Source organism: Amphiura filiformis, chromosome 16, assembly GCF_039555335.1.
Source record: "Amphiura filiformis chromosome 16, Afil_fr2py, whole genome shotgun sequence".
Classification (NCBI taxonomy): Eukaryota; Metazoa; Echinodermata; class Ophiuroidea; order Amphilepidida; family Amphiuridae; genus Amphiura; species Amphiura filiformis.
In genome coordinates, this window is record NC_092643.1 from 34,305,805 (window position 1) to 34,316,102 (window position 10,298).

General features: G+C 35.1%; 1 protein-coding gene across 1 annotated transcript; it reads left to right on the plus strand.

Moving 5' to 3' along the window:
• The first annotated feature begins 10 nt into the window (after positions 1-10).
• LOC140172589 (enteropeptidase-like) lies at positions 11-6,996 on the plus strand. The gene is made up of 4 exons (XM_072195729.1): positions 11-77; positions 3,141-3,542; positions 4,407-4,523; positions 6,740-6,996. Exons 1-4 carry the CDS (start codon positions 11-13, stop codon positions 6,976-6,978), a joined length of 825 nt encoding a protein of 274 aa, XP_072051830.1. The 3' UTR covers positions 6,979-6,996.
• The last annotated feature ends 3,302 nt before the right edge of the window (positions 6,997-10,298 follow it).

Genomic DNA, 10,298 nt, shown 5'->3' on the forward strand with positions numbered 1-10,298 from the left:
TTGGTTAACAATGGTTTCTTTGTCAACGCTCGGTGTCATCTTCTTATTGACGATTGTAAGACGTAGTTATGGTTCAGGTAAGTGATGATAATGGTTTGGTGGTTATTTTATTAAAACACAAAATGGATTAAATGGTACTATACGTGGCTGGGCGCGGCTAAAATTAAAATACTAGGTTTCAATACAACGCAACAACCATTTTGATAAAGACTGCAAATGGTCATCAGCCCAGCATGTAGTAGCTTGTGCTAGTACAGACTGTTTGGTATTTTGAATTCACGTTACCATGGTTACAGCAATAATATTGCACCAATTTTGTATATTTCCAAGTTTCGCATATTTAATTGGGCAATTACAGGGTTGTCAGTAGCGTAGCCAGCGGGGGGGCAGGGGGGCAGAGTGCCCCCCTGACAAAAAAAAATGAAAGAAAAAGTGCCCTCTGACAAAAAAAAAATGAAAGAGAAAATCAGGAGGGCAAAGGAAAAGAAAAGGGCAAGGAGTCCCTTTTCTAGCTAAATTCAGGGCCAAAATAATGTAAAATACAAATTTTTTCGGCGCTACGCGCGCACATTGTACCAATAAAGCCCTTATTTAGCCGGATAATGGGCGAAAATAGTGTAAAATACCATTTTTTTCGCGCTACGCGCGCACATCATCTCAATAAGGCCCTTTATGTCTCTATGTATTGTATGATGCAACTGCATTTTTTTTTTTTCGTCTGTGCCCCCAAAATTTTATTTTGCCCCCCCCCCTGACCAAGAAAGCTGGCTACGCCCCTGAGGGTTGTCTTTGCAGAAACTGATTTGCATATACAGGTTGAGGCTATATTATAAACCCATTGCAATGTATTGTCAAAATACTATACCAGACAGGTAAATAACAGGAAACTGGGTGGACATTTGGGTAAATTATTTTGCTCACCCAGTAAATTCAACTTGCCCAACAATGTCCACCCAGCAAATTATTTTCAACCGTTTCTATTTGAAAGTGATGTAAACATCTCAAAATTGTAACTAACCCCCTTAAATAATGGCCATTATTCAAAAACGGGCTATTGTATTACAAATCTGACAAATGTGTTGGAAACCGAATTTATTTCTGCGCATTTTGACGCCTCATTTGTGGCAAATTGTCTGAATATTGACGTTACAGCATACATTTAAATCAATGTAACCCAAGATTTGAAAGTTGCAGTAAAATCTATTGATTTGTAATCAGTATAATGGAAGGAATTAAATATGTGTAAGGATATCTGAGTATTTTGTATTTGTTTTTTGTTTTATTGTTTTCTAGGCTATCGTATCAAATGAGATGTCAAAATGCGCATATATAAATTCTGCTTCCAACGCATTTTACAGATTTGTAACAGTGGCGTGTCCGGGGGGGCTTTAGGTGATGAAGCCCCTCGCATTTTGTTAAAAATCATGTAAAATCAGCCGTTTTTTGGCGATTTTAGCCATTAAGCCCCCCGTATAACTCTGAAAGCCCCTGAGCCCCCACAGGAAAAGATCATGGACACGCCGGTGTGTAATAAACATCTCAAAAAAAGTAACTACCCCCCTTTAAATAATACTCAACAACGGGCGATTGTATTACAAATCTGTAAAATGCGTTGGAAGCAGAATTTATTTCTGCGCATTTTGTAATACAATAGCCCGTTTTTTGAATAATTGCTATTATTGGGGGATTGGTTATTTAATACTTAACATTTGCCAATTAAATTACAACTTTGAAGCAGGAACATATTACATACAGTACACAATGGTATTTTATAAGCTAAAATTAAAATTGAATACCTGAGTGGAAGAAGGGCTAAACTCCATCAAAACTGTTTTTGAGATATTAAGAAAGAACTTAATATTTGGAAAAGTTTTATAGACAGAATGTTTCCGTCTTCAGGGGACCTTTAATACATGAACATACAATATTACACACATTCGAAATTATATATGTTTCCATGGCAACGGTACAGGTCTTAATACGAGCTGGAGTTGTGCCCTTCTTCCACTAATATACTGCAAGTGCCAGTTCCGTGTTATAAATAGCTACAGAAATTAGGTAATCACCATTATGCACAAGTAGAACTCATGTAATATGTTAGAAAGAACGTTTATTGTAGTGAAAAGCAGATTTCATGGATGAACAAAATTCATCTTTAAGAAGGGCCCAACTCCATGGAGTTGGGCCTTTCTTCCATGAAAATCGTTTTCGACATCATTCGCAAAAGGTTATAAAGGTTGTCAGAAAACGTTTAAATGTCGGGTTATATAAAGGGTATATTAAGAGTATAAAACGTTTTCTTTACCTTAAAAAACATTTTTTGATAATCTACTGCTCAGCAAACAAAAATGTTTTACAGAAAACGTTTAAATGTCGGGTTATATAAAGGGTATAAAAACGTTTTAATAACATTCCAAACAGAATTGATACAAAACATTCCAAACAGAATGTTATTTTGGGGTTGAAAAAATATTTTGCGAAAAATGTTTGCCCAAAATATTTGCAATAACGTTTTAAAAACGTTTTCATGACCTTTATATAACCCGACATTTAAATGTTATTAAAAGGTTTTGAAAAGAACATTTTAAGAACGTTTCTGTGTTTGCTGGGTTCAAATATTTTAACATAATGTTATTTAAGTATTGACAAAATATTTGACCAAAAATGTTTGCAAAAATAGTTTAAAATAACAATTTTTGAAAACATTTAAAAAATATTGTAGTAGTGTGTTTTCCTACAAAACGTTTTAAAACGTTATCATGACCTTTATATAACCCGACATTTTAATGTTATTAAAACGTTTTTACCTAAACCAAAAGCCAAAATATAACTTATTTAAAACGTTTTTAAAACGTTTTTGTGTTTGCTGGGAGATTTTAGAGACTGGATTTTGGCTCATCTTTCACACACAAGGAAGAACAGTCTGCTGGCAATAAAATGCGGAGTCTAACTCATTTTTGTAAAAAATTGGAGTTGGGCCCTTCTTCCACTCAGGTATTCAATTAAATTCATTTTGAGCAATTGCCACACAAAACCTGAAAGCATGAATCAAACTATAGGCATATAATATGATTATTAACTTATACACATGACTATTAATTATGAATTCGTCGCTGTAAATGTTTTATACTTTCTTTTAGAATACTTCGAGACGTGGTGTGGCAAGACAATCGACATCGGCGAAAGTGGCGATGTTATGTATTCCGGGTATGATGCGTGGTCTCATTATAACTCTTACACCAGTAATCTAACTTGCACAGTTACACTTCAAACGTCTGCTGATCGACAAATACTGCTAACCTGGAGCAAATTTAACGTGGAAAAGTTGAATGATTCAATTGGAAGCTGCGCCGACAGTTTGCAGATCTACGACGGCGTCGGGATTAATGTGACGCAGCTGAATCTCAACAAGCAATGTGGAACCTTTGGCGAATACCCAAATATAGTATCTACGAATAATTCCCTTACCCTGCGTCTGACAACTGATGCTGTGGATAACTCGAACAACTTTAAGTTTGCGTATACATCTTTCAGCACAGAAGGTGATGAAATTTTACAGTTAAAGCCTTAATGTAGGCCTTCGATCTTTTTTTCAGAATATACCTTTTTTTTTTTTCAAAACCGATTTTTGGCATTATTTGTAATACTTACACATGTTCCAACTTACATCTATGACGCAAACTGTCAAATTCTCCCTATTTGTAGTAAAACGGGATGATTTTCTGTTGGTCCGACAGATTATCATAATATTTCAGATTATGATAATAACTATGTCGGAAGTTCGGAACGATCACAAATCTTAATCTCCTACGAAGCCAGTTTGGTTACGCTTCCTCCACACATGTGCAGGGAGCATAACCAAACTGGCTGCGTAGGAGACTAACTCTGAGGCCGCACTCGGCGTCCTAATCCAAAAAGTGCGAGATATTTCGAGTGATATAGGTGAAGTTTATGATGTTTTTTGCGTTCAAATGTATTGGGAACTTTCATAATAATTGCATATTATCATTTTGGAAGAAAAAAAGAAAAATCTAAATATTTAAAAAGATCGTACATTAAGGGCTTTATCATATAAACAAAAAATGGTTCGATAAACAACCTCATCCGCACTTTTTCCTCCATCAAAATGTGGTATCAATACTGATCAATGTAAACTATTGACCCCATTGAAATATTGAAATATTTAGGGCTGAAAAATATCTTGTTTGGAGTTTGTAAGCAAAAATAGGGTTAACATGACCTTTAAGCTCTACGTGACATAGGATTAATTACAAAGCTACACTAGAAATGCAATTAGAAAATATAGCAATTAAACGCAATTTAAATAGCCTATGTAAGTATGCTATTCTCCATCCATGATAATATATTTTGTCATACATATTCATCCTTTTAAATACTATTTACAGCTACTTGTGACACCGACGAGTTTCAATGCAAAAATGGCCGATGCATAGACGAAAAGCTCGCTGAGACATTGGACCTGTTTGACAACTGCGGAGATGGCAGTGACCTGGAAGCATTGGGTAAGTCGAAAAGATACCGACTGCCTCTTAGATTTATTCTGCCTGCCAGGGCCGGATTTACTGTTGGACCAGGTGGGCACGCCCCAACTCCCCCCCCCAACTAAACTAGTGCCTTACTATTTTTTTTTTCTCACTTTTATTACCGTGAGTTCCGTGACATGGAAAAACGACATTGTGAACAAAATTGCCAACTGTATAACCGCAGTATTTGTCCTGGTTTTTTTTTTGTTTTTGTTTTTGGCTTTGGAAGGAGATTGAGTCAAAACTTCTGCTTCGCTAGAATAAAGCACAACGGTATCTGCGATTGGTTTTTATACATGTACTGTATTTTGACTCATGAGTGCATAATTTTTATAGTCTACCCAAGAAATTCTCCAAATAGACACAAGTCGTGTCCAGACAGAGGCCAAAAATTCGAGCTGTCGGAAAATTCAAGGGGTATTTCGAGGGGTTCGGACCGTGTGGATGCACTTAGGGTGTTGGATCCTCGACGACACCTTAAATGTTTAGTTTAACCCGTCTGAACATGGCTAAAGGTACACTCATAGAAATTGTTCGTTGGCATTACTCAGTAAGTTGATGTAAGTCGTTGCGTCAACTTTCCGAACGCGTACAATTTTGAGTAACGCTGACTCGATATCATTATGTTGGTCGCACTCATTTGCACTTACTTTATTGAGTTGTTACAACTCAGAAAATGAAACTAGCCTAGGTTAGCATAATTTTCTAGAGGTGTGCTATAGTATACAAAATTTTGCACTGATTACAAAAATAAATATTTGAATACTGCTAATTGTGCAGAAAATGATCCAATTACGTGAATTAAGTAACAAAGTACCAAATTGGAATAACTCAAAACAATAAGTACGGGGGGTTCGAAACGATGTTTCTGGAAAACAGAAACTGAATTTAGAACCATTTGAATAGATTGAATAAGTTAAGCTAAATACACTGAGCAAAATAGTTTTTGTTTGAAGGAAATCGGACATACGGTTGTCAAGATATGCATGTTTTTAGTTTCTTTGTATTCTATTGTTTTTGCCAATATATTGATGAAGTTAATGAGGAAATTTAATTTGCATATTTGCATAATTAATTAGCCTTAAGTATAATGCTAATTAATTATGCAAATATGCAAATTAGATGGGCGGGAAAATCACATGGTAATGTTTTAGGCCATAGAAACACAGGCAAAGTTTCATGTCAAAATCATATAAAATAAAAGTAGTATGAAGGTTTATTCATAAGATATTGGTATAATATTGGCAAACAATGAATATTCATGAGCACATTTTGCCAATTTTCTTCATTAACTTCATCAATATATTGGCAAAAACAATAGAATACAAAGAATCTTTCAACAGCAATATCTCAAAAACCGTTTGTCCGATTTGGCTCAAATTTTAGAATTAAGATTATTTTGCATATCTCTCTGCAACAAGTCTATTTTAATCTCAATCAGAGCAACTTGATTTTGCCTTTCGTACCACCTTAATATGAACGAGTTACATCAACTTACATGTTGAGTTACAATAACTCAACTAATTGGTTCTTTGAACCTTGTTTATTTTTCTAAGTTCCCTGAACTTGAATTCAGAAGTTGGCATTACTTAAAAAGTTGACGCAACGAGTTACATCAACTTTTTAAGTAATGCCAACAAAGTTGATTAGTTGACAGAACTTTTTGAGTTTTTTAAGTTCGGATAACTAAAATGAATTTGTTTTGGCAACTTTTACACTATTTTTGAGTTGTCCAAACTTACTCCTTTTGAATTGCGCCAACAAGGCGAATAAGTCATTTCTATGAGTGTACCCGTACGCGGTACCTGTTGAAGCAAATGGAACCAATCACATTTTTATCGTTTCATGTTTAATAAAAAAACATTGGTTCCACTAATGTAGCAAAAGAAAATCCCAAACCAATGCGCTCTTTACTATAACGATCTTATACATTTGGCAATTTTGTTCACAATGTAGTTTTTCCGTATCACGGATCTCCATCCAAAACCAATATTTATTCACATGTGATATTTTATTAATATTCACATTGTACTTGGCCCGACTAAATAATAATAATTTTGCCTGATAAATGTACTATTGCTCCAAAAAAATATGGTGCATCGGGTACGGGAAACAACTTGTTGATTATTTGGTTTCGTTTTTCCAGTCTAATTACGCAGAAGAAACTAATTTGAATATGTTTCATTTTGTTACAGATAAGTGGCTAAGTGGAATTATTAGATGGGGAATCGGTATATTTATAGCAATTATCATCGGTATTGTTGTTGTTGGCATATTGATATGTGTATGCTGTTGTTGTTTGTGTTATCATTTAATTTGCAAAAAAAGGCCACGACCTTCCAATCAGACAGCAGTCATACATGCGCCACCTCCTCAAGCACCAGATGGTATGCAGATGCAAGGATATAGTAACAACGCGTACGGACAAAAATAAGGACAGAGAAGTTCTTCTGGGGAAACCAAACCTGCCTGGTTATCAAATTAATCAGTGATAAGGTTATCTCTGAATATGACAGGTGCTAATTGATGCAAATTGCATTAACATTAAAATATCAATTAGCACCTGTCAAATTCATAGATATTGCCACTGATTAATTTGATAACCAGACAGGTTTGGTTCACCCCATAGGAGAACTGTTCTGGTGGAGCTTGCTCTTTAATGAACACATCAAAAAAGTAACTACCCCACCCCCTTTATGAATGACCACTATTCCAAAATGGGTTCTCGTATGCCAAATGTGTAAACGCATTGGAAGCAGATTTGTTTGTGCGCATTATGACACCTCATTTTGTTGCAGTGGTCCCAATATCGATGTCACACCGTATATTTGAAAAGTAACCTAAGATTTAAAAGTTGCAGCAAAATCCTATTGCCTTGTATTTAGTATCCATGGAAGCAAAGGTTTTCGGCTCTCATTGGACTATTCTTTTTGGAGGTCAAAATATTGTCATTATTCACATCAGTGGTCATTGTTTTCTTAATCCCATGTTGAAACATGACAAGTTCAATTTTTTTCTGTGACCAAGAAGTGGAAGACCAAGGGTTTACATCTGTTGCTAAACCGGCCAATCAGGAAATTTTGAATCTAACTTTACTACTGAAAGGACTACTTGCAATTGTAGGTCATTATAGGACCTTGTTGGTCAGAAAAATATTGAAATATTCATATTTCAATTTGACAGTAAGGTATCGGATAGCAACGTTTGCACAGTATTTTTTGTGACCTGAGACCACATCAGACATCGAATTGCATTCTAAATACGAGGAATGTCTTTATGATATCCAATCTTTCTTTTTTTTCTTCTTCTTTTTTTTGAAGTTTGCGCTATAATATAAATTTTATGGCAAATTATTAAAATTTGATATTTCTTAACCATCTTCGAAGTAAACTTTATAAACCTAATGATATGTACTTAAAATGTATGTAGCTGGGATGAAAAGCCGACCATCAATTGAAAATTTTGATCTCTCATATTGAAGATATATACATTTTTTCCCATAGAGACATGGACGGTTTTTCATCCCAGCTACATAAAGATATATAAAATTTAAGGACTGTTAAATTTCAATAATATCAATTTTTAATCTGCCATTTGCCATAAAATGTGTATTATATCGCGAATTCCAAAAAATCAAAATCATTTGATATCAGGACATTCCTCGTTTTCAAAATGCAATTTGGTATGTCTGATGTGCTCTCAGGCCCCACAAAAAGTATGTGAAAACGTCACTATCCAAGACTATAAATTAATAATGACCACTGTCAGATGTGAATAATGACAATTTTCATTAATAATTGTATCATTATGTTTTGATCTCAATCCAGTAAGAGGTGAACAGATTTCCTTCAGTGGATACTGAATAGAAGGCAAATAAGATTTTGGTCCAACTTTCAAATCTTGGGTATGTACGCTGCGATGTGATATCAATATTGGGACCAATGCAACAAATGAGGTGTCATAATGCGCAGAAATAAATTCTGCTTCGAATGGATATCCCAAATTTGGCATACGATAAACCGTTTTGGAATTATGGTCATTCACTAAGGGAGTTACTTTTTTGATGCGTTTATAATATAATTACAGATTACGGGGCATCACTCTCAAATTAGAGCTAGGATTAGGGTAAGAGTTTAGGGTTAGGGTTAGGATTAGTAAATAGATAAGAGTGGTGCCCCATAATCTGCAATTACCCCCCAAATCAACACAAAAGTTGGCAACCATGAGAGTTTTTCTAAGACCCCTTAGCACATGATTTTCATGCAAAATCGAGGACAAAATTTGGCTAAAAACAACCCCCCTTTTGTGGCTTTCAATGACTAGAATTTAAAAGACCCCTTTTCAATGACTAGAATTTCAAACCCGTCTTTTCAATGACACTAAACATTGACATAAAGTTACCGGATTTTCCCAAGTACCCCTTTTATCCAAATTTCGCGGAGAGTGCAAATTAAATCCTTCCTATTTTGCTGATTTCAAGGTCAAATTTCGCGGACAATGCAAATTAAATACCCTCTATATTTTTGCCAATTTACGGTCCTTGCTACTGGTAAAAAAATTACCCCTTTTCCAATTCCATGCTATTTGGTAACTCTCATGGTTGCCAACTTTTGTGTTGAGTTGGGTGCCGGGATTACCCCCGACCCAATCTGAATCGAGATGAGAAAAAACAGTAAACAGAAATAAATTAATTGAACTGAAATGATAAACTAAACTGAAATAATATTGAACAACTAGAATTACGCGGTTTGTAATTAAGGTGGCCCCCACACAAAGGTGCGTAAATAACAAAGGTTTATAAATTATACAAATAATATGCAATATGCAAATAAGCACATTAATATTCATAAATATGCAAATAACATGACACAAAACTATACAGCACATTAGGTCACCATATACTATCACAATACCAAGTTAGAAGTTGATCAGTTATTGCATTTAAGCTGCAGAGTGGATTTATGAAAATGTAGGCAAAATGTGCAAATAAGCTAATTAATATTCATATATATGGAAATAACATGACACAAAACTATACAGCACATCAGGCCACCATATTCAAACACCAAATCAAGTTTGAAGTTGGTCGGTTATTGCGTTTTAAAGCTGCAGAGTGGATTAATAAAAATTTAGGCCAAATGTAGGCAAAATATGCAAAAAACCTCATTAATATTCTTACATATGCAAATAACATGACACAAAACTATACAGCACATCAGGCCACCATACCGTAGAATTCCGTCTAGAAGCATATATGCCTCTAAACGAGGGGGTTTTTAACGAAAGATATGAAAGGCCAATACCCTTCTCAAAAACATTGCAATTGATTGGTCTTACCAATATACATGTTTGTACAGCCGCCTTTATCAGTAATATAGTTGTTCAAACTCCAAATAACGTTTTTGTTGAGAGTGTCTGCCTCTTGTCTCTTGTGTCAAAAAACCTTGTTTAGAGGCATATATATGCTTGTAGACGGAATTTTACGGCATCCAATCACCAAACGAAGTTTGGAGTTGATGGGTTACTGCGTTTACGCTGCAGAGTGGATTAATAAAAATGTAGGCAAAATATGCAAATCAGCTCATTAATATTCATAAACATGCAAATAACATGACACAAAAGTATACAGCACAGACTACCATATCCTATCACCGTACCAAGTTTGAAGTGGATCGGTTACTGCGTTGGAGCTGCAGAGTGGATTAATGAATTAGCAGCCAACCAGGCAGTCAAACAAAGAAACAAACAAACAGG

Excerpts from the sequence above, each read along its gene's own strand:
- LOC140172589 (XM_072195729.1), top strand. The coding sequence starts at position 11 with ATGGTTTCTTTGTCAACGCTCGGTGTCATCTTCTTATTGACGATTGTA. Across the intron at positions 78-3,140 it reads AAGACGTAGTTATGGTTCAG|AATACTTCGAGACGTGGTGT; the intron begins GTAAGTGATGAT and ends ACTTTCTTTTAG. Across the intron at positions 3,543-4,406 it reads TACATCTTTCAGCACAGAAG|CTACTTGTGACACCGACGAG; the intron begins GTGATGAAATTT and ends TACTATTTACAG.